At 46.0% G+C, this 24827-nt stretch overlaps 4 protein-coding genes across 4 annotated transcripts in view; 2 read left to right on the plus strand and 2 right to left on the minus strand.

Moving 5' to 3' along the window:
* Positions 1-2130: 2130 nt before the first annotated feature.
* On the minus strand, positions 2131-3693 carry LOC131285008 (ATP-dependent RNA helicase DDX47). The gene is made up of 2 exons (XM_058313872.1): positions 3520-3693; positions 2131-3454 (listed from the first exon to the last, which is right to left on the minus strand). The coding sequence occupies exons 1-2, from the start codon at positions 3691-3693 to the stop codon at positions 2141-2143; spliced, it is 1488 nt and encodes a 495-aa protein (XP_058169855.1). The 3' UTR covers positions 2131-2140.
* Positions 3694-4451: 758 nt separating this feature from the next.
* LOC131291897 (transcription factor E2F5) lies at positions 4452-6466 on the plus strand. Its single transcript, XM_058320755.1, has 4 exons — positions 4452-4803; positions 4894-5003; positions 5192-5700; positions 5785-6466. Exons 1-4 carry the CDS (start codon positions 4534-4536, stop codon positions 6165-6167), a joined length of 1272 nt encoding a protein of 423 aa, XP_058176738.1. The 5' UTR covers positions 4452-4533; the 3' UTR covers positions 6168-6466.
* Positions 6467-7188: 722 nt separating this feature from the next.
* LOC131293302 (gustatory and pheromone receptor 39a-like) lies at positions 7189-8228 on the plus strand. The gene is made up of 3 exons (XM_058321382.1): positions 7189-7824; positions 7913-8074; positions 8145-8228. Exons 1-3 carry the CDS (start codon positions 7189-7191, stop codon positions 8226-8228), a joined length of 882 nt encoding a protein of 293 aa, XP_058177365.1.
* A 1640-nt stretch (positions 8229-9868) lies between these two features.
* The window catches only part of LOC131283113 (uncharacterized), a 35111-nt gene continuing 20152 nt past the window's right edge, over positions 9869-24827 (minus strand). Inside the window, exons 5-12 of the mRNA XM_058312686.1 lie at positions 14313-14442; positions 13449-13622; positions 11637-13352; positions 10891-11552; positions 10686-10813; positions 10450-10573; positions 10231-10360; positions 9869-10092 (exon numbers count right to left, since the gene is read on the minus strand). Coding sequence (XP_058168669.1) covers positions 9908-10092; positions 10231-10360; positions 10450-10573; positions 10686-10813; positions 10891-11552; positions 11637-13352; positions 13449-13622; positions 14313-14442 — 3249 coding nt within the window. The 3' untranslated portion in view covers positions 9869-9907. The remainder of the gene's footprint in view (positions 10093-10230; positions 10361-10449; positions 10574-10685; positions 10814-10890; positions 11553-11636; positions 13353-13448; positions 13623-14312; positions 14443-24827) is intronic.

The raw sequence follows: 24827 nt of genomic DNA on the forward strand, positions 1-24827 counted from the left end.
TATTTCGATAATAATTTTAGTAAACAGATTACAATTCTTCGGTGACCTTGCATATTGGAATGGTTGGATGGAACAATGGTATATTTTGCAACTAGGTTTCGTGAAATAATTCAGCTGTTTATACTTCTATCTCCCCCGTTTTTAATGGCTATGACTTTTTTTTTCTTTCCGTAAACCCTTCGATTGGAATTGGTGATACCTTGGCGTTCTATAGCTGTTTTGCTTTACTGTAACAGTTTCGTATCGCAGTGGACAATAATGCTAGCTCGCCTAGTAGTTAAGTCTTGTCACGTTTAGGCTGCAAAAGACATCTTTGGGGGCGATCAGTAGCGACTGCTTTTTTTACACGCTCAAATGAAAATCCTAGTAGGAGTAGAGTTTCACCGAGAGGCACGCTGCGAAAAAGGCATCGGCAAAACAGTAGCAAAAAAAGGTAGACAACACGAACTTGATCATTACGACGATCCTCTTGGATCGTTGCTGCGATAGCGGGCGGCGCGTTTGGGTAGGCACATAGTATTATAGTAGGGTCGGAAGAAAGCCGAATAAAAAGTTGAAGAGAACTCTTTCCCGGATATTAGAAAAAAAACGGGGGTTTATTCTTGCTACGAGCTCGTTCACTTAGAGTGCCTTTTTTGCTGGTTTTTCACTACTAATAGTAAACACTCAACGGATTGTACACTGTCGAATCTGAAAGCGTACAGCATAGAAGTTAGGTTAGCAAAAGAGATGAACTCAAGCGGTACTTTCACGTAAAATTCCTATCAAACATCTACTTTACACTCTACGTAGCTCCACGGCAGATGGCACACAGATTTTTGCAGATACTTAATGGACTACTCATAGGTTTTAATATTTGTAATTGTTCCTAGAACATCAAGGCAGGCAATGATGGAAAAGTTAGGAAGCATCGAGAATAAATAAAACCAGTACTTGGGCCTAGTGAAGGTTAAAAGTAAATGATGAACAATAGTAGGCGGTGAGTTTAAAGTGGATAGAAAAGCAAAAATCGATTGCAAATCAAATTGCTATGAAAAGCATCCAAAGAAAAGAAGCATGCATTTGGCTGTAGTGTTGTGAACGTAACATTTTGTTGTTTTTTTTTTCTTATGTTTTGATCAATTTTATTTAGTGAAACTTATTTAACGTAGCATTCAGACTAAAGGAGGCATCGAACGGCATCAGCCAGATTCATCAATCAGTTACTGCATATTAGTAGGTAATGTTAAGTAGAATTAAAAGTATGCTTATTTAAGTCCACTGGGATGGGTGTAACCCCATTTGCAGTGATGGTTTCGGACCGGTAAATGACAATGCCGACGATTAATCGTTTCGGATTGATTATATTTCCTTCATCAACTATTTTTAGTTGCAATTTTAAATTGTACAAGTCGTATTTATGTGCTGCATGTTCGGTTCAGTGCTTTGTGTGAATCTATTAGAAGGCAACATGACAACGAAAACATGCAGCAATTTTGTGCTGGAACGCGTGGCAGAGTATGGAATAATTTATTATCGTGTACCGTTAGTTAAGCTAAATAGATCCAGTGGAGGGCAAAAGATGTCATTCGGATCCAGTTGTTGTTAGCATTACTTCATCGTGCATATCGGGTTTTGCGGAAAGCAGAAATCTTCTCTTAGAGAGAGCGTAACACACAAGCGCGTGTTTAGCAGCATTATTCGTTGGCCACCGAAACTAAATTGGCTCCACGTGAGTCGGTACACAATCAATAGCGATGTAAGTGTTGGAGGAAGGGTTGAAAACTAAAACGAAACAAACCGTGATTTGGTAGGAAGGACACTGGGCTGGGCACCTACATATGGGCCAAGGGACGAGACGTGTACGTGTCCCACACGGAGCCGGTTTGTCTTCTCATTTTGTTTGTTGAGTAGATTTAGAGGCGAAAAGAAATAAAAAACTCACATTTTAATGGAATTGATAGAATAGTAGGGAAATGAAGAAAAGGCAGAAAAACATTCGCTCAATACCGGAGAGGATGTTATACGACGATGCGCCGTGGAGTCGAATAAAATAGAATAAAAAGAAGCTTATTGTTCGTTTTTGCCTTAGATTTCCGTTTATTTTACAGAAAAACGTAAACGCTAAAGTGCACCGGAGGGGGTCACAGAACGTGGCGTCTTATTTCCTTGGTTTTCTACCCTTCCCCTTTCCTTTTCCTTGGCCTGGTTTTAGCCGCTTGCGAACTCCATTGAACTGCTCCGTATCGTCATCGTCCGAGTCGCCGCCACGCTTTTTGCCCTTCGGCCCCTTGCTTGCTTTTCGCTCCTCGATATCGCGCTGTTCCATTCGGCCCGTCCGCTGGGCTTCGGCAACGCGCTCCTGCAGTGCCATCACCTCGTCCTCTTCGCACTTGAACAGGGGCAACTTTTTGCCGAGCAGATGTTCGATGCGCTGGTACAGCTCCACGTCGTACTGTGTGACAAAGGTGATCGCCTGACCAGCACGACCCGCACGTGCGGTACGACCGACCCGATGGATGTAGTCCTTGCTGTGCATCGGAATGTCCAGATTGAGCACGACGTCTACGTGCGGGATGTCGAGACCACGCGAAGCCACATCGGTCGAGATGAGAATCTGGCGCGATTGCGACTTGAACTTGTTCAGTGCGGCCAACCGTTTGTTCTGCGACATCTGACCGTGCAGTGGGACGGCGGCAAGCCCGAGCGCTCGAAGCACCAGCGCCGTCCGGACGGTGTTGCTGCAGGTGCTGCAGAAGATCATGAAACTGTTGCCAGCGAGCTCGTTCAGGATATGCACCAGATAGACATCTTTGTACTTGGCTGGGATGAAAATGTAGTACTGCAGAAGCTTTTCCACCGTCTGGTACTTGCTCGATACTTCCACCTTGGCCGGATCGCGCAGACAAGCTCGCTCGAGCTTCTTCACCTTCTTCGTCATCGTGGCACTGAACAAAAACGTGCGCCTTTCCCGTGGGATCACTTTGAGGATTTTGTTCACTTCCACCTCAAAGTCCATGTTGAGGATTCGGTCCGCTTCGTCCATCACCAGGTACCTGATCGCCTTCAGGTTGAAACCCTTAGTGTTTTCCAGATGGTCAACCAACCGACCGGGCGTTGCAATGATAATGTGCGGTTTGCGTGCCAACTGTATCGCTTGTGTCACCAGATCCATCCCACCGACGACCACGCAACATTTGATCCCGATGGTGGCACCGAGGGCCTCGAACTGTTCCGAAATTTGGAACGCCAGCTCACGGGTCGGCGTGAGCACGATCGCAAAGTAACGCTGCGGATTGTCCAGTAGCGCTTGCAGGATGGGTATCGCAAAGGCACCCGTTTTTCCCGATCCAGTCTCGGCCAGCCCGATAATGTCCTTACCCTCCAGCGCGAGTGGGATGGCTTCACGCTGAATTTTCGACGGAGCCTTCCATTTTAAAGCTCGACACGCTTGGCAGATTGTGTCGATTAGTCCCTGCGAGAGAATAGGATACAAATAAGTATTCCAATTGTTTTCAATGAAAAATTCTCCTCACTTACCAAGTCTTCCCAGCTGGTCGTCTCGTCGGTACCATTAGCCTCCTCTGGGTTTTCGTTGTCGCTCCCGGTACCATTTCCCTCCGCACTGGAACCGTCGCCGTTGGCCGCGGCTTTGGCCAGTTTCTCTCGCTCCACATCGGAAAAATCGTCCACATCACTTTCTGAGCTGGACATTCTTCACAAAAATCAACTAGACACGATAAAACAAATCGAATCGCTCTGGCGCCGGACGAAACTCCGCGGCAACGTGTTTTAACTGGTTTGATGGTAAACAACGAACATAAGAGAAACGTCAAAATATTCATCGAGCAATGACAGCAATACCAAAGGGCAAGGAAAAGCCGCGTGGATGACCAATAATTTCCTGGTGAATTGAAAATATGTAATGTGGTATTAAAATATAAATAGAAAATGCAATTGGTATAAATTGATCCTGTAATCCTAAATTAACCTGTTATTGATATAAATTTTAATAATTCTTCGCCGTCGGGTCAATCCGAAACGTCACCGAGTGCTGACAGGTCAACAGTGCTCCTTTCATCGCAAGCTGCGCGCTTGACGGCGGAATTTTTCGTAGCACTTTGGCGGGTCAAAAACACAGTGTGACAGTGTGTACCGTTGTTCATCATTTATTCGTCCAAAAATATATGTTTCTGCTCCAAAGGGGGTCTCATTTCCGGCCAGTTCCGGTGGTACAGCTGTTTGGTGAACACTTGCTGGTAAATTGTTCGCCTCATAGTTTGCAATTGTTGTGTAGCCACCGAACTGCAGCCGAGCTGCAGCATCCATTGCATTATTCGAGCGCTGCACTTCCGTGCGATTTGCTTTCCCGCGGCGCCAGCGATGTTCGATGATCTTTTATCGGAGAGAAAGAAGGCTCGCAGATTGCTGGTGTAATCGGTATTCGGATTCTGGAAACCCGCCTGAACACTGAAAGAAACAATTAAGATTATGGACACTGGCCGATTATGTCGGTGAGCCACGCAGTGGAAGAAAAAAAAACAACAAACGTGCATGAATGAAAATCTTTCGACGGTAGTTTACCCTGAACCTAAAATAAGTGTGTGTGGCCGTGCATTTGAATCACAAAGAATGGGAAAAACTGCAGACGGTTGCCGGAAAACTGCTCCGAAAAATGGATTTCAAACGTTTCACGCTGCCTTCGCGAAGTTTGAAGGACCCAGCGCGGGTAAGCGCCGGGTCGACAAATCGCTCACCATGCTGACGAACTGTATTGTGAAAATGCTCCGCAGTGCTCCAGATGGGTTGCTGTATCTTGGTGATGTATGATTAATCTGTGTTATCGAATATTTGGCAATATCGTAAGCAACTTTTTTTAATACATCCATTGTATTTCCCCCCCTTGACTTGCAGCTATCCAAAACCGTGTCTGCTCGACAAAAGCGTCGAATCTACGATGTAACGAACGTCCTGGAAGGCATCGGGCTGGTCGTGAAGCAAGGCAAAAATCACATCAAATGGATGTAAGTTTTACGGTAGCGCCACGGATTGTTTTTGTTATGTTTTAGCTAGGCCTACTGTCAGAGAATTTATTGCCTGCTGTCAAACGGGGCAACCCGCCAATTGTGAACGCGCGCACGAATGCACCATGTGTGTGGCCGTTGTGAAGCAGTCCAGACTTATTTTATTCTAATATTGTACTATCTTGCAGAGGTTCAGAGCAGACGTCGGAATCGTGCCGCGACACTGCCAAAGTGATAGGGATTCAGTACAAGGAGCGCCGCAATCTGGAGCTGCGTGACACTTGGTTGGACGCGAAAATTAAGTGCATGCAGAAAAGCATCAAGATCATGCTAAACGACGAAGCAAGCCGTTCATACCTGTACGTGACCAGCGACGATCTCTCGACGACGATGGACTGCAACCGAAGGCTTTTGGTGCTCTGCGAGTCACCCGATGCCGACCCATGCACCCAACGTTCCGTACCGACCGACGATCACTGGGACGCCGCCCGGCGGTTAAAGTACACGATGGAACCGATTTCGTACGCACGCATGAACCGTCGGCTGGAGGTACGTGCGAACCGTGGTGGACCACCGATCGATCTGATGGTGCTGAAGAATCCGGCCGGCGCTTGCTTCACCCGGCCGAGCCGTCGGCCCGCGGTATTGGGCAGGTCGCCTAACACGTACACAAAGCTACCGGAGCAAACCATTGACTGTGGGAAATGTGCAATAGAGGGAAAGGGGCAACCGTCGCTCGATCCTTCCAATGTAGGGGAATCAGGAAATAGCAATACCGCAGCAGACTCGAAAGCGAACGACTCTACGAACAGTGATAAAGCTGTGGATAATGACGATATTGATGATGGAGGAGTGCGTAAGAATCGTGATCAGCTTGCTAGGATTCTGCTCGATGATGGAGACGACAACGACCACAACCACCATCGGTACAGCCTCTATCGGCCGAAGGGATGGATCGATAAGAAGAATGAAACGCGCGGTCTGCGGATGCCGTTCCTACTCGTCGAACCCCCGTACTATGGAAGCTATCATTTTACCCTTGGTCCAAACGAAGGCATCTTCGATCTGTTCGATTGTGATGACGTAACCCACGGTGATTGCCACTCGAAGGCCGTGCGGCTCGAAGGCTGCGGCTTACCAAAAATCGTCGACTATTGCGAATAATGGAGACAGTAGACGAATGCTATCGTATCGTATCGGACTGCCAACATTTCAAGGTTTTCATATTAAATTATATTATTCTTTTTTGCGCGTGCTCGACTTCCAACTCGACAACAAAGAGAATAACTCATACTAAACTAAGCTTAAAAGACGAACAAAGAATAGAGCGCAGGGAAAATGATAAACAACAGTAGGCTATTCTAAAAAGAATTTATTTTTACTCACTTCTTTACTTGACCGTCTCGGCCGTCTATCGTATCGGTAATTTAGTTCGTCATTCGGCGTACGTTTTCTGGTACGAGTTTCTTCTCGTTTCTTCATCTATAGATTTTTAAATGAAAATATTTAACAAATTTTTTTAACTATAATCCTTGTTCGAAAAATATAACAATAACGAGTACCAGATCACGCGTCTAGGTTTAAAAAGATCGCTAACGATCAAGCGAGTAATTGAACATAGCCGGAAGGTAGTAATAATTTTTTAGTAAATGAAGATCCTTAACTTAAACGATAGATAGTCACAAAACGGAGCGAGTGAGCGAGATTGTAAGTCAATAAAATCCAATTCTGGCCCTTTGAAGCGCTTCATGTCGATATCGCATGTTCAGCACATGCAAAGTGCTGTTAGTATGAGAAAGAATCACAAAACCTTCCTGTTACGTTTCAGATAAATTTTTAAACGTCAGCCTTATCGCGTTCGCTTGGAAAGTGAAGTGGAAGTTTGAATTAATTAACCATGCGACCATATGGCAAGCGGGTTCTACAGGTTAGGACTCCATTCGCGAATCCATTGCCGTCCGAAATGGGACTGTACCGAGAGCAGCGTGTGCTATTGACGGTTCTGAGGTGGTGCTCCTTCATGGTGACCCCAATCTCTGGGAATGCGCGGCCCAAGCTAGCCTTCCCTCTCTACTGCTTACGAGTGGGTGTGATTCTGTCCGTGCTGCTCACGATACTGTACCTACGGGTTTGGGACATAACGCAAGATTTTAATCTGCCAAGCGTATCGTACATAATGTGGACAATGGCCGTCATAGTGGAGACTATCGTGATCGCTGTAGTGCTGTTGGCGAACGCCTACAACGTGGCCTCTTTTCGAGCCCTTTCCGATCTGTTCGAGCATTTGGAACAGTCCATCGAGGGAAGGAACCCAGCGGGACATGTCTATCCAGCGTACGGCGTGGCAATCAACGCCCTCATCATGCTCTGTATCGTATATCATTCCATCCTTATTTGCTTTAGCTATCGGATGGACATTTCGTTCGTGCTACAGCTACGCTGGGAAGTTGTAATTTCCGATTTCTACTCTATTCATCTGGTGTTCCTTTTGCTAGCCATCGGACGTTCCGCGAGGCAACTGAGACGCATGCTGCAGGAAAGTATCGTGTCCAACCGTGTCGCCGACGTCTGTGCCGTGCTACGTTTGCGGGACGATTTACTGCGATCCGTTGCGCTGGTAAATCGCTGCTACGGAGTGTTCTTTCTAGGGGGCGGTGTAACGTGGGCCGTATACATTACCGGCATACTTTACTTTGATTTCGTGCTCCAAGGTGTGTTCATCCTTGACGCTCGGAGCCTTGGGTTACACACGGTCATGTTTGTGTGGAAAAGTGTAATCATCGGCGGGCTACTAACAGTTGCCGGAACTGTGATGGACAGGGTAAAATCAAAGGAGCACATAATCCATCTTACAGGAATTTACGGTAATAATTCTTCTATTTATCTTCCCCGGGCTTCCCTTCCACCAGGTGAATGAAATCATGCAGGCAACCTATTGTTGTGAGACACACCCATCAATGAATCGCGGCCTGACAAAGATGCTCGATAAGGCGCTACTGAAGTGTCAGTTCCAGGACATTCGCTTTACGGTTTACGGACTGCTCACCATCGATAACAGCTTGAGCTATGCGGTAAACGGGCCAATTTACCATTCACATGAACAATCACTTTATTCCTAAAGACCTCCCCATTGCCTTGCAGGTGACATGCTCGATCGTGACCTACCTAGTGATTCTGGTGCAATTTCGGCAAATGGAGGAGCAAAGTGAAAACAACGAGAATTAACACAATCGATACGAAACGGCCAGTTGGGTGCAAGATAAGATAACCTTAATCATCAGCGTCGGATTATGAGCGTGGCATATGAAAGGCATCCCGGAGCCGATTTATGTTATTTAATTTAATATTACCAAATAATTTTCATGATTGACCTGACCGTCCACTTTAAATAGGTTCGTCGTCGACTGATTAGATCATGTATGTCTAAATGAATAGATCATGTATGCTTCATTTCGTGATGAGGTTGAGTTCTACAATAATTGTTTCGGATTGTAATTAATTTACTACCTATTTGTGCGTTGTAAGCCCAAACACGGGGGCTCTCTTTTCTCTTCTATTCGGTATCATTTTTTCTCCACCAGCGTTCTAAGTCATATCGATTTTACCCAAAAAATAAACTCGCCCTGCTTTCATCACAATGCCTCTCCACTCTCCATAAGCAGGGCTTTAGAATGCGCGCGCCTTACTAAGCCGTGCTGATGCGTATCCCGTGCCCTCCGGTGGTTGGCTAGACTAAACCCCTTCTCCTACCATAAACGGTTGTACTTCAACTATACCACGCCTTTTCATACTCCATTCGCGCCTGCCTTTGGCGGTTTTCTCTTCCGGCGTGGCAGGCAGACATCCGCTGTATGCCCAACAACACATGTTTCATCAGTTTTTTTTTTATGTTTAAAAGTAGTTACAAAAATATTAACATTATCATAGTTTAACATGATGCTTCGTGGAGGTTTGTCCCTTCCTGAACTAGTTACGTAGTGTTCGTTAGAGGATGTAAACGTTACGAGGCCGTAACAACAGCATAGGAAGGAACTGCACTCAAACAAACAAACCAAAAAATCTACCATACCTAGTAACGAAATAACGACATGATAGCTTAAAACGTAAACTTGATGATGCTGATATATCCGAAATGGAAAAGGGAAATATGGTAGGCCCAAATGGGCGATCCTGGCTTGTTGTTTGAATGATAAATGTACACTATCCTAGTACAAGTACAGAGTAACGATTTGCGATTAACGAATAGTACAATTAGACTTCTCGCCCTGTTACACCGTAATGCGTCTATCCTCTACTCTCTTAAGGCTGGCGATCAGCTACGGGACGAGCGGCAAGCAACAAGCAGCAGCCCATCCAATAGGATAAGGCTCTATTATTCAACCTATTCACCCTCGGGTTTTTTTGTTCATTTTCGTTTGACGATGCACGAGATCCAAGCAATCTCTGAGATTATGGTAACGTCATTTTATTGTGCATTTTTTCCGTTTTGCATTGTTCCTCCACCTTACCTCCGATAGTTTGTTACCCTTCACTCTAACAGGCTTCCGGGGAACGGCATTTCGCGCTGAAGGCACTTCGTTTACGGTTACGTTGTGTTGAATCATTACATTTGAGCATATCAACATTCGTTTGTTTTTTTTCCATATGGAGACTTACGTAGGACTTACGATTTTAAGAAATGACCTGCTCGGCCCGAACTGAGTGACCAGAGTTGCCATGAAAACGGTCAACGGATGAATTAAAAGCAGAAAACACAAAAAAGTACATACATTGTATAAAGATTACGGAAAAAAGCTTATGGTAATTCTACCATCGTATCGTTCGGTAGATAAAAAAAGAAAATGAAGAAACATAGTGCACAATATAAAAATAAACGGTACAGCGTCTGGCGGCACCTAGTGGCGTTACGAGCGATGGGGGCTGGTTTCAGCGCTACTGCCACGGCTACCACTCTTGCTGCTGCCAGCCCTCGGCACCAGGCAGTTGCTGTTTGTGGATATCGCTTTAAGTACCTCTTCCTGCAGTGAGCTGGGCGGATCCGACAGCACATCGGTAGTCGTCGACAGTTGGCGCAACTGGTTGGAGACGGCTGGTAATATTTGGAAAAGGAAAGGTATGAACAATTTTATTGAGCTAACATCAACGTCTACTCTGATTGGATCCCTACTACGTTTAGTTACAACTTCGTTGTTGCGGTGCAATCTCCAACACACAGTCTTTGACTTACCTGGCCTTAACTCTACCAGCGAGCAGTGCTGATCAACCCACAGCTGACTAGTGCGGTACATCTCGTCCATGCTGGCGACGGAAACCGTTTGATTGTAAGACGTCATCAGCGGTTCGAAGATGAGCCCGAACTGTGGGTAAGGAGGATACAATGTCGTTCGTTAATGTGCCGTTGTTGTTGGGCTTGAGATAGGTTAAGTGAATGAGACCCGCGACTTACAATCCAAAACTTCCAGTTGTCCATCGTCCGCTGGCGCACGTACTGGTGGTAGAGTTCCTTTACGCGACCGGTTCGTTGGCGGGAAACGGGAGCACCACTGGCCGGCAGAGCGGTGTGGAGATTGCTGTGAGGACAGAAGATAACGTAGTTTCGTAACAAATTTTAAGTTTCAATTAAGGCTGTTTCGAAATATTGAACCGACCGCATACGGTTCGCATTGTAGTTGAAATACTTACTTCAACGAATTATTCAGTTGATCAATTTCCCGACGCAGCGAATCCATCTGATCGTTTGCGGACGTTCGCTCCGAGCGCAGCTGCTTAATGTAGTCCGCGCCCTTCTGAAGCATGGCCGCCTTGCTCAGCTGAGGTGGAAAAAAATGCGAAAAAGGATGTTAGCTTTGAATACCGCTTTCCACAACGTCGTGTTCCAGCCACTTACCTTCGCATTCGGATTCTGCTGCAGCTGCGGTATCAACGAGTGAAGCGTGTCGAACCCATTCTTAATGTTGTACCGACGCTTCTGTTCGGCGTGTATGTGCCCCGATCGACGCTGGCTGTCGCTGCGGGGAAATTTGCTACCAGCGCCCCCGCCGGAACTACTTCCACCGCCACCACCACCACCACTACCTACGCCTATCGGAGACATGGGACCATCGGTATCATGAGCCGATTCGGGCGAAAGGCTTTGCTGTGACAGCGACATCCCGGTGGAGGATGCGAAACTGAGTACCGAGCTGGGGCTGGGCTGAGTTCGCATCGTACCGGATGAGGACGCAGCAGTCGAGGACGTTGGCATCTGGTGAAGATTATGTTGCTGTTGTTGCTGTTGTTGCTGCTGCTGTTGCTGCTGTTGCTGCTGTTGATGAAGTTGCTGAAGGTGCAACTGCGAAGACGATGGGGATAATGTGTTGCCTCCCATCGGTCTCATTGCGTACCGATTTACCTGCTGCTGCTGTTGTTGTTGCTGCTGTTGCTGTTGCTGTTGTTGCTGCTGTTGTTGCTGGTGTTGTTGCTGCTGCTGCTGATGCTGAGACTGCGTTAAGGTACTTATGGCACTTGATGATGTACTGTGTGACTGTTTACTCAGTAAGGTACTTGCGTCTGTAAATAATTGGTAAGAAAAATGGAAAAGTGATAGCAATCACGGGAAAGTAAAAGAATCCTTTCACTTCCTGCGACACTTACTGTTAGTTGTTAGAAGTTGCGCAAGCAGCGCACTGCTGGTAACGTTGAGCATCGGTTCGCTGGAGCTGGTGTGTAGCGTCGGGGTCATATGCTGTGTACCCGCTCCTCCCATGCTACCGGTAGGGCATCCTCCCCCCATCATTGCATGATTGGTAGCGCTTCCCGCCTGCTGCTTCATGATCATCGAGTTGCTGCGCGTGCGTAGCTTAGCGTTTGCCTTCTGCGACTGATGGTAGCGCGGCATGGCAAAACTTTCGCCCTCCTTCGGTGGTAGCGGGAAGGAAGCATTGATCGGCAGGCTGTTCGAGCGGAACATTTCTTTGGTTGGATGCGGTGGATGTCGTTTCGATTGTCCTTGCTGTTGCTGCTGCAAGTTGGAGGATGAGGAAGCGAGCGATTGTTGCTGCAACTGAAGATCCTGCAGCTGCTGCTGCGATTGTTCCAGTGAGTGCGATATACCACCACCACCACCACCACCGGAAGCAGCCATCCCTCCCATGGTCGATGGTCCCACCGCGACGGAACCAGCAGTCGGTTGCAGAAGCGTACCGTGCGGCGGGGAAGAATGGCGCATCGCCCGTACACCGCTTGCGTACGATCCACCGACGCCGACCGTCTGCGAGGGAATTTTGTACGGTTGCGGTTGGTGTGCGTGGTACGATTTGTAGCTACTGCCGGACTGGGACGCATGAAGGCTACCCGGAGGGGAGTGCTGTGATGCTGCCAGCATCTGGTTGTAGTTCGGTGCCGTCGGCATCGAGGTCGATCTTGGCTGGGGGATCGTTTTCGGTTGCGGCAAGGTAGGCACCGGCAGCGATTGACTGTGCGTGAGCAGCTTCGATGTAAGGCTTTGCATCAGGGGATTGGATGCGGGAAGCTGTTGTCCACCATCACCACTTCTTATGTTGCTGTTTGAGCCACCACCGTTTCCATTGTTCCCAGTGTTGGTGGTGTTTGAAAGATTGACCGGGTTGGTCGATGTTGGAACACCCTGCTGCAGACCGGAATGATTGTAGTGTACTAGCATACCTCCCTGGTTCGATGAGGACTGGACGACACTTGTCACATTGCCCTGCATCTGGAGCATCGCTGCATTGGCAGGAACATTTTGAAAACCACCGGCAATGGTAGCACCGTACGGATGATTACCAGAGGCACTTCCGCCACCGTTGCCACCGATCATGGCATTGCTGGTGCGTGCCGCCGTTTGCCCCATGAGTGGTTGCGAGACCATGTTGTACGCCATCGTTTGATGTGGCGTCGGTGGGTATTTTGGATCGTAGTTGTGCTTTGAGCACTTTCTAAACTTTATACTACGATTTAACTCGTCACTACTTATTCCGGCCGAACCGGACTGCTGCTGCTGCTGCTGCTGTGATTGTACTTGTACAGGCGTAGATTGTATGTTAATGGCCGCCAGAGACGATCCTTGGCTGTTTCCACCACCACCACCACCACCACCGACGAGCTGATCGGTAATGTACGAATCGAACGCGTTGCTTAGTTGCTGTGCGATCGACGATTGGGTTGCCGCTCCGGAGGCACCGGCCGGACCCAGCGTTTGGGTGAAAATTTTGGCCGAGTATTGAATCGCTGGGACCGATGTGCTGCCACTAGCAATTACTTGGTTCGATTGCTGGTTGCCACCGGATGATGTTATTCCTGCTGCCACCTCCTGTATGCTGCTGCCGGTGTTAGCCAGTTGATTGGTAGAACCTTCAATGAAATGTAAGAATAATGTTTTAAACGTATGTTTAAACGTATGTGTTTTAAACAAGTATGTCTTTTTGAATGGCTATGATTCGTACTTACCTAGTGTGTAGTTGTAGTCGATCGCTTTCAGCAGATCGTCCGACGCCTCTTCCGGTACGGGGGCCAGTCGCGGGAAATTGAGAAAGTCCAGATCCAGATCCATTAAATCATCTAGATTAGGCTGGAGGGGGCCCAAGCTGGGCTGGATGAAATCAGCGCGACCGGCGCCACGTGCTACAGGGGGAGAAGAGAGAGAAAGTGTGCGAGAAAGAGAGAGGAAAGAATCAATCAAAGTCAATCAACAGACAGGTCGCAGCATACCATGTAACGAGCCGAAAACCGTGGGAAAATTTTTGACAGTTGGTTAAAATTTTGTTTACTTCTCACGAACAGCGAAGAAAGTGGGGTAAAACTGCAAATTTGGTATGTTTCATCAAAAGAAAAAAGAGTTGAGGCGTTCGAAATATGTTCTGCAGGAAGGCTGCGTATAAGGCAGACCAACACACTTAATTTCGGCAATCACAGCGAGCAAAAGGATCTATATCCCATGATTTCACACAGAAGAGCAGTTTCTATCCGCAAGACCATGGATACTGTGATCTAGAATTAACCAACCACCTATTTCGCGAAGATTTTGGCGGAGATCTCCTACAAGTATGCTGGAAATTTTTGTAAACACTTTTTTAACCAACTGTCACAACAATGGCGGAGCAAAAAACAGCTTTGACCCGACCTGTCTGTTAATTGTCTTTGGAATCAATATATCCTTTCGTTGCTATGGTTTCGAGCAGCATTAATCGATCCGATTAACATTAAATCCGTGTACCTTAGTAACGTGTTTTCGTCGCTATGGTTATGGGATGGAAAACGTGCTGTCATCGATTAATACTGCTCGGGAAGCTTCGGTTTGCGCGGTGGTCTTACCTATCTCTCTGGAATCGGGGAACGGATATTGGGCTAATGTTGAAAATAGCGTATCAGTGGGCATATTATCGGTGATCATAAATATATCATTACTGATCGGGGACCATTCTAAGAAGTCTAATTCGCTATTCTGTAATGAGAGAGCGGAAATATTTGAATTAATTAACTGTGGCAGCAAGTGGTAAGAAATTAATGATTATTAATAATAACCCCATGATGTTTCTTCGGTCGAAAAAATAACGTCCTGGGTAGCAGAATCAATGAGTGTTGAAAATGGGAATCTGAACTAATCCATATCCTTCACCGTCAACATCTGGGCCCATGATTGGAATTGCGATCTCTTGAGATTTGTCGTCGGTTAACCATAAGCCTCTTATAAGTTTGTTTGAATCTCTAAGAAGACCTCCTGAATGAATGCATACCTATTAGCTGCTGATCGTACACAGCTTGAACTGTATCTATGAGCGTTCTTCACGAACGACCTAGATGCATAAGGGCATCCTGAACAACTGGTGATAGTTCTACGATTCCCTACGAATGACTTTCATCGGGAAAGGGAGATACATAATTTATTATCGATAATTAATAATCATCCAACTGCCCACAAATTTGTTGGGTGATGCCAGTGTATGACGTGCACAGTACATTAGCTTGCACCAACCATGAACGTGTTCGATAACGTGCGACCCTTGCTCCGTGCTATTCAGATACTTGGATTACTGTCTATACGAGAACAGTGCCGCCCCAGCGTCCAGGACGAACCGTTTCATATTAGCCACTATTTGGCAGTGATAAAATTCCTCATTTTCGGTGCCACTTTTCCGTTCGTCTGCTATGCGATTGTTTTCGGTTTAATCGATATGAACATAACGGACTCACTAAATGATTCTATGTGGGTTATGGTGAGTTCCGTACACAGCGTCACGTTGTGCTTCGTAATCGGTATGCTATTTTGGCAAACGTTCTGGCAGCGCCATCGATTAGCGAAGCTGATGAACATTGTCCAGCAGAATGAAGTGGCACTGCAGAGAGCGACTCGCGGTGCAAGTGACTACCGGAAGGTTGCCCTGCTAGCAACCGTGATCCTCTGGAGTGGTATTATTTTCCACGCCATTTCCCACGCTTACTACGTCAGTCAGATATACAAGACGAACACGTTCTTCAAGAGATATACCGTCTGCTGTTTGTTTATGTATGAAGATCTGGCGATGGAATGCCTGCTCGGGTTGTGTAGCTGCCTGCTACTGATCGTACAGATCCAGATGGAACGTTTAGTTCGCCTAGCGAAGGAACTCGACGATCTGTACGATCAGTCCGAGCATCTTCTATCGTTCTACGTGTCCATGTACGATCGTATTGTTTCCATGATGGAGCATTACTTTAGTCCCTACTTTGGCCCACTCATCCTTACGTTCTGTCCGTACGTGTGCTTCGAGGGAGCGATGTCTATGCTGCGAGCGTATGGCATCTTTAGCTATCAGGCTCAACCGATGGAAAGCAAAATTATGAACACCTTGTGGCCGTTGGTCGACATCAAAAAGTTGTCTGCAGTGTTTTTACTGAGCACCCGGTTTAACGCAACGGTAAGTTCTCGACGGCTGTCAAAATAAGTATACATATTTTCTTTACCATTTCACTTCAATTGTGTATTTGCACAGATGTTTCAATGCAATTAATGATGCTAATTGCTTTCGTTTTTTTGGGAACCGTTAGAATAGGATGCAGGAGATTCATCAAACATTAATGGTACGTCGTGTGTACCGTGCTGTGCTGAAATCTGCTACCACCGGGTGGCAGTTTAGAACAGTTGCTAGCCACGATGGACGTTTGCGATAACTTGCGATACGTGCTTCGTCCTTTGGAGATATTGGGTGTGCTTCATCTGCAAAAACGTCGTACCCTTGCTGGGGGTATCGCTTTCGAAGCCACTGCCACCTGTTATGTGATCCTCAAATTTACTATCGGCGTCATGTGCACTTTACTTGGAAGTGTTCACATGATCGTGCACTCTTTTCACAGCTACCATGCTACGTTGGCCGCACCGGGTCGAAGTTTGTGGTCGTTGGTGTACATCGTGCAAAGTGTGACATTTTGCATTGTTTGTTGCATCCTACCATGGCAAACGTTCCGCCAGCGTGCTCGACTAGCTACGCTCATGAATATCCTGCAGCGTAACGAGATGGAACTGCAGAGAGTCACTGGCGGGGCAAAGGAAGAGTACCGCACCGTGGCCCTGCTCGCGACGGTGATCCTTTGGAATGGAATTATATTTCACATTATTTTCCACGTTTACTTCATATACATTTACTACGGACAGGATACGTTCCTTCAGTCGTATATCGTAGTTTGTTTATCGCTATATGTTGATCTCACAACGGAGTTCCTCCTGGGGTTGTGCAATTCTCTGCTGCTGATCGCACGGATTCAACTAGCTCGTGTAGTGCGTCTCGCCAAGAAACTGGATAGGTACGAGCACCCGGAACGTCTGATGGAGCTCTACGTTCGCCTGTACCATCGTATCGTTAGTGCATTGGGTGAATATTTGACCCCCTACTTTGGACCAATCATTTTGCCGTACTGTACATACGTATGCTTTGAGTGTGCTGCCACCTTAATGGAAATGACGGAAACTTTAAAGCCAATGTCAGCAGTTTTGGTAACAGCATGTTGGGTCTTGTGGTCCCTGAATGACATAAAAAAGTTGGGAGCAGTGCTGTTGCTTAGTGACTGCTTGAACGCTGCGGTGAGTAATAATATTAATTCGTATTATACTTTATCTTTCTCAACATACTATCTTGTTCAAAAACATACTATGCGCACAAGTCAAAGTGGTGATGGAAACATGTATCCCTTTCACAGCGATAGAATCAACAAGAAATCAACGGAAGTTCTGAAGTTCAATGTTTTAATATCTTGCAGCTATATAGCTTAGTTAATGCGTAGCTGCGATCCTACGGGACTGCTAACCGAGAACATGGATGGTACAAATTATGGTGTACAGTTTACGTTGGCGTGTCTATCGGTATCCATTCTGTAGCATCGATAAGAGTTGACACCGTAAACGGTTACTATTTCATGTGGTGCCAAAGAACCTGCCAGACTGTCAGACATTAATGCTGTTTTGAGTCGTGTATTGGAAACGTTTCAAAATAGATAGTGCATTTTAAATCGATGGCACAACCGATTAATCCACTTTAGCAAATGAAACCGTAATTTACAAACTGGATGACTTTACATCATTTGCGGTGCCATTTATTTTTTTAATTGAAGCACTTCGTTCGGGTGGTGTATTTTCCTTAAATTATTAATGAACCTTTCCAGCAGGGAGGAAAAAACCAGCAGGGAGGAAAAAAAACCAGCAGGGAGGAAATATTTTAGTACAGATAAAAACGGTAACGTCGAAAGGACAGTGTTCTTCATTTGGTAGACATTTGAACAGAGAAATAGAATCACAAGTGAACCACTTTCCCCTCCCCGTGTCAATGAAGTTCCTTCAAAAACAACTTAAATATATGTCCACCCTTGGGATGGTCTTGATAAAGTACGATGCTCGAACTGGATCGTTTGAAAGTGTTCCTTTGGCATGGTTGAAGTTTCTAGTGTACTTTACTGGTACGCTTCTCGCGATTACTTATTCAATTCTCCAAAGCCCCGATGATCGCGCATTATACGACGTTGAGCTTGGTCCGGTCGATGTGGGCCTGTTCATCCTCATACAGGGGAGTTGCTTCGTAATTTGGATGGTTATTGCTTGTCTGATCTTCTTTCGCCGTGCCCAGCTGGCCATGGCACTTAACGAGCTCCGAAACAACGAAGTCGTTCTAAGGCTCACGAATGTTTCCTACAGCCAAGCGACGATCTTCACAACGATCTTTCGCTGGGAAGGTATTGCACGGTTTTTACTTATGAACCTAGGCTATTTCATGTCGTCATGGTGTAGTCAGAGACCGTTTCATATACATTTCACATTGTGCATCTACTTGTACTACGACTTGTGCCTCGATTGGATACTAGAATTTTGTGGCTCGGTCATGCTTGTCGCTGTGGCCCAGCTGTCCGTTGTCCAGGAGACGCTGACATGGGCAAAGAACTCTCGGGGCGAGCTGCTGCAACAACGGCTGCGCAAGTGCTGCGTGGTTTTCGATCGCATCATCAACAACGTGCAACCATCCTTGAGTGCTTACTGTGGCCCACTGTTGGTGGTGCTTTGTCCTTTGGTGGTGTGCGGTTTTTCAATAAAAATGCTCGACTTTTGGGTTGGCATGAAAGATCTGAAGAACTTTAACGAATTGTTTTACGCTGTCGAATGGATGTGGTCGCTTTTCGATCTGAAGAAATTGTTAGTGCTTGTGGTCATTAGCGTCAAATTCAACAGAAAGGTAAGACATTCTCAACAAACGAATAAATAAACAAAGCCATATGTTGCCGATAGAGTGGATCTCCCTTCTCAGGACGAAGACTAATGGTTCAATTATCCTAAGTGGCTGATGAATAAGTTCAATATTTGTGTTCACCATTTGTTTCATAACTATGACTGATTGTTAATGAAGGAAACCACAATTAGCATAATTGGGTTTCGTTGCGGAAATATTGATCCCTTGTGGATCTTCCCTTACCCTCAGTTATTGGGATGTCATCCATGGGAAAGCATTACCGGGTACTGTTCCTCATAGCTGCTGTATGGCACTTAATACCATGTAGTTACAATCACGCTACAGGAACCTTTTTGCGCTGTCGTTGGAACATGTTTGCGTGCGCGCAAACATTCCTAATATTTGGTTTATGCGTGTGGTTTGATGTATACGCCATCGGCACAATGGTTGGCAATCTTTCGCCAGTATTGCTGGGAATCGTGTCCATCGCCTGCTCAGCCTACTCACTGCTTATGCTGTGTTTGGGAACGAATAGTCTTTACCATCGAAAACGGTTTATGAACCTGCTGAACACACTGTTTTCACCCGACGAATTGATCCTCGAGTGCCTCACGGTGGCCCGAGGAAATACCAACGCGCTGAACGCGACACATAACGGAAATCTGTGGTTTCTCACAGTGCTAGTGATATCGTACTGTTTCTACGATTTAGTGTTTGTCACCAAAACGGAAGTGCTACTGCTGGACCTCCTTATTCTGGTCCGGTTTGTCGGTATATTCATCACGATAGAGCTGTTCCTGGCTTGCGTACAAACGATAAATGTACGCATGAAACAACTACCATTGCTACTTTTACCTGCCGGAGAAGGTTCAAACGATCATCCAACCGATCGGGGAGTAGAGATATTTTTGGAAAAGTATCAATTGTACTACGACCAAATCGAGAACGTCAACCGATGTTTCTCGGTACCACTCGTGTACATCCTGCTGATCATTCTTCTCGATCGAGTAGTGGCCGCGTACGATCTGTACGTTCACCTGATAGACTACGCAAGCATACCGAGCTGGGATTTCTGCCGCATGGTCGTGCGTCAAATATGGGAACTGTCGTATGTCATCCTGGCAATGCAGATTGCAATCACTGGCGAATCTACGGCTTTGCAGGTATGTTCATAATTTACAGATGCGGCCAAGTAAATATGCTTGAATATTCTTAACACACCATCCATACGTCAATACGAATAGGCACCACGACAATGGGTTGTCTGACAACTTTTGTAGCTCCGTTGTCCAGGACATGCTGACAATGACAAAGAATTCTTAGGGCGAACTGCTTGCTGTGGCCCACTGTTGGTGGTGTTCGAATTTTCATTAAATTTGTTCGTCTTTTGGGATGGCATGAGAGACTAGAAGATCTTTAACGAATTGTTTTACGCTGTCGAATGGATGTGGTCGCTTTTCGATCTGAAATTGTTAGTATTTGTGATAAGCAACAAATTCAATAGAAAGGAAAGACATTCTCAACAAACGGATAAATAAACGAAATCATATGTTGCCGATCGAGTGGATCAACGATACCCTTCTCAGGACGAAGATTAATGGTTTAATTATCCTAATGTGTATTCACCATTTGCTTCATAGCTACGATTGATTGGCAGTTGCGATTGAAGAAAAACCTAATTAGCATAATTGGGTTCCCGAAATATTGATCCCTAGTGGTGATATTCTCTTACCACACAGTTATTGAAATGTCATCCATAGGAAAGCATTACCGGGTACTGTTCCTCATAGCTGCTGTATGGCACTTGATACCATGTAGTTACAATCACGCTACAGGAACCTTTTTGCGCTCTCGTTGGAACATATTTGCGTGCGTGCAAACATTCCTCATATTTGGTTTATGCGTGTGGTTTGATGTATACGCCATCGGCACAATGGTTGGCAATCTTTCGCCAGTATTGCTGGGAATCGTGTCCATTGCCTGCTCAGCCTACTCACTGCTTATGCTGTGTTTGGGAACGAATAGTCTTTACCATCGAAAACGGTTTATGAACCTGCTTAACACACTGTTTTCCCCCGACGAATTGATCCTCGAGTGGCTCACGGTGGCCCGAGGAAATAACAACGCGCTGAAGAAAACACACATCGGAAATATGTGGTTTCTCACAGCGCTAGTGATATGGGACTGCTTCTACGGGCTTGTGTTTTTCACCAAAACGGAAATGCTACTCCTGGATATCCTTATTTTGTTCCGGTTAGTTGGTATGTTCGTCATGATAGAGCTGTTCCGGGCTTGCGTACAAACGATAAATGTACACATGAAACGACTGCCATTGCTACTTTTACCTGCCGGAGAAGGTTCCAACGATCATCCAACCGATCGGGAAGTAGAGATATTTTTGGAAAAGTATCAATTGTACTACGACCAAATCGAGAACGTCAACCGATGCTTCTCGGTACCACTCGTGTACATCCTGCTGGTCATTCTTCTCGATCGAGTTGTGGCCGCGTACGATCTGTACGTTCACCTGATAGACTACGCAAGCATACCGAGCTGGGATTTCTTTGGCTTAGTCGTGCGCCAGATATGGGAGCTGGCGTATCTCATCCTGGCAATGCAGATTGCAATCACTGGCGAATCTACGGCTTTGCAGGTATGTTCAAAATGTATACATGCGACCAAGTAAATATGCTTGAGTATTCTTATGACACCATCCATACGTCAACATGAATAGGCACCATTCACTTCATTAGTGCAACACAATGGGTTATGTGACCGCTACAGGATCATAATGTATTCATAATCTCCATCAACTCAGGTATAGCGTAATCATCGACTGCGTTCAGATTATTCGTGCACATAACTTCCAATGTGAGAGTTGAGAGTCCGTGCTTCTAGCGGTACTTCGGGGACATGTGTCGGTTTAACAAACAACGTCAGCTTGTGTTGCGGATCCTGTCGACGATCTACTTTCTACCTTGTAGCTACAACCCGAGGGTGAATCGTTTCGTCGAGAATCGGTCAAATGTTCTGTCAGCCGTCTTCGGTTTGCTCGTCTCGTTCGGCTACATCTATCACGACTGTTTCATGCAGCGATTTGTAGACGATCTAGCTCCATTTTCGTTCACGATCGCTATTGTCGAGCTGGGACTGCTGCAAACGATACCACTGTTCACGGTGCTGAATAATCTCGTCCATCGCCGAAGGTTTAAGGAACTCTTAAACGTACTCTTTGCTGAGGATCAATTGTTGGATCGGTGCGGTGTTCCCGCCGCCGAGGAGCGAACTCGTGCAGCCAATGGTGTTTACAGAAAGGTGTTCCTTGGGCTTGTTTTACTTCTAACCGCAATAAGATTTTATGTATACGAAAATTTTGACGGAAAAATGTTTGTTGTGACAATAACGGCACGTTTTCTGAGCGTTACGATGTTCCTGTATCTGTTCCATCTCTGCGTCACCATGATCAGGTTGCGCATGGGTCAGCTGAGGGTTTTTTTCCACCAGCACCAACGTGAGCTGGACTTTGGAAGTCATCTCGAGCAATTCATGAACCGCTTCCAACACTACACGGCCCAAATCGAGCAGATCAATCGGTGCTTTTCGCATCCGATGCTGCTGATGTATTTGCTGGCCATGCTCGAGATGGCTTTGTGCACATTTGAGTTTTTCAGCATACTGTACAACAGAGGGCAACTCGATGATAGAGACTACTATAACCTCACCGACTGGGTAACCAATCAAATTTGGCAAGTACTCCATGGCTACATCCTGCTGCTGACTGCTCCTAGTTGCGCGAGCGCGTGGGAAGAGGTAAGAAACAATGCTAGGGATTTAAATATCGGACATTTCTTAGGACAAGCTGTCATTGTTGCCTAATTATCTGGTATGTTGTAGAGCGGATAGACTTGTAATGGCTAAACCTCAAACGGTGGTCGCAGTGGTGAGCGTGAGCCAGCCGTTAATCGGCTGTATTGTAATTGTTATACCTGCTTCAAAAGTGCACTGTTTGGGGTTATAGGCTTTGCTATAAGTTTTAGAAGCTTGTGATTAGTAAAGGCTCAATAGAGTAATCTACTCTCTCTTTACTGGTAGAGCCACCACAAACTCCAGAATAATCCGTCGTATCTACATATTGATAGTGAACTGAATATTTTTTGTTTCATTAATTACATCATCACTCTAATGTGTACGCACGTCAAAAATGGAATAGTGTTCCAGTGTTATGTGCAATTAATATTCACGATTACAGTCGTAGCTGGTGATTGATTTCAATTACAGTAATTACTTTCTGATAAAGTGTACCACACACGCAGACACAACTCCCCTGGTATCATTTAGTTCACCGGCATGTCTCCGATGGTAACGCGTTACCGGTTGCTGCTCCTCATGGCGGCCGGATTGTTCCTGATACCGTGTCGGTACAATCAGCATAACGAGTCGTTCGAAATCGGTTGCTGGAATCTGGCGGCTTTCTCGCTAACGATCCTTGTCTTTGGCGTGACCATTTGGCTCAATGTTACTGCCGTCGGTACATCGGTGAATCTGTTGCCCCCCGTGTATCTGGTGGCACTGGTTATCGTCCTGGCTGTTGCCTCACTGCTTATGATTTCCGCGAGTCTGAACACTTTTTATCATCGCGCCATGTTCGTGCGACTATTAAACACTCTTCTCGCACAGGAAGAAACGATGCTCGAGTGCCTAGCGATGCGTCGAAATGGTGGAAAACAGATCCTCGTAACGCACCACGGGAATCTGTGGATTCTGATAGTGACAGCGATACTGCACATCTTCTACACGCTGACATTCATCGTGCCTGACATGATTATGTATTTATTGAACGGATCGATTTGGTTGAGGTATTGCGGAATGTTTCTTCTGGTCGAAGTTTTCCGAGCCTGCGTGCTGACGATCGATGTGCGCATGAAGCAACTTAAATCGCTAGTTATGCCCACCGAGCAAAGTACCACCGTTTCAGAGCAACAGGTCGAGACGAACATTTTGATATTTTTGGAAAAATATCAACTGTACTACGAACAAATTGATCTCATCAATCGGTGTTTCTCCGTGCCGTTGCTGCTCATAATACTTCTCATTCTGTTGGATCGTACGGTTGCGATATACGATCTGTACGTTAATCTAGAACGCCTGACACACATGACGTCGACGGAGGTCTGTGCCATCTCATGGCGACAAATGACGGAAATGATATATCTCGGCCTTTTGATACAGATTGCCATAACGTGCGGGACTACAACGGCGCAGGTAAATGTTATAACGCCATTGTCGATGATACCAAAAGAGGGTGAAATTCTAGGAAACTATTCAAATTTATTTTGATAGCTCTCATTATCAATCAACTTATTGGGCTCAGCAAATGGTAAATTGTGTCACAAGCGGGTTTGTTTACAAAATACCAAAACGTGGTGGCATCAATGTATGGCCCCTTCTGAGAAGAATATCGATAGATTAACTCTTTCCACCCTCCGACTCCTGACGATCATCATATATTAATAACACCTACTAGCCTCAAACAAACAAAACTTTGCCGTAGAAAGTTGGGCAGTTTTTTCGACATTCTGTGTCCACATTGCTGTATGTAAGGTTGAGGATACTCGAAACCATGTCGGTGTACATCCACCGCCATCGACGCGTGCTACAAGCCCTCTCAGGCATCCATTATCTACCCTGCAGCTACGACACCATAAGCGGTCGGTTCGTGCTAACCCGCTCAAACGCGGTACAAGGAATCGTCGGGTTAGCGATAGCCTGTGGTTATTTCTATCACGATTTTTTCCTCCAAAATCATTTTCTTTCGGGACTCGGTTCGTTTATGCTGGCGGTTGTGATTATCGAGATCCTAACGATGGCTTTCATTCCGCTGTGTACGGTGTTGAACAGCTTCGTCCATAGTAGAGAAGTTCAAAAGCTGCTGAATGCCCTGTTTGCCGACGATTGGATATTGGATTCTTGTGGGATTTCCACCGAACTAACACGCAGTGCCAGCGTATACAAATGGTACATGCGTTTCCTCTGGGTGGTGGTGATTATAAACGGATGTTACAAGTGTACACTACTAGAAGGTATCGTGTTTAAGCTGTTTCCCGTCTTCATGACAGTGCGTTACTTGTACATGGTGTCGTAT

Source organism: Anopheles ziemanni, chromosome 2 (genome assembly GCF_943734765.1).
Source record: "Anopheles ziemanni chromosome 2, idAnoZiCoDA_A2_x.2, whole genome shotgun sequence".
Taxonomy (NCBI): domain Eukaryota; kingdom Metazoa; phylum Arthropoda; class Insecta; order Diptera; family Culicidae; genus Anopheles; species Anopheles ziemanni.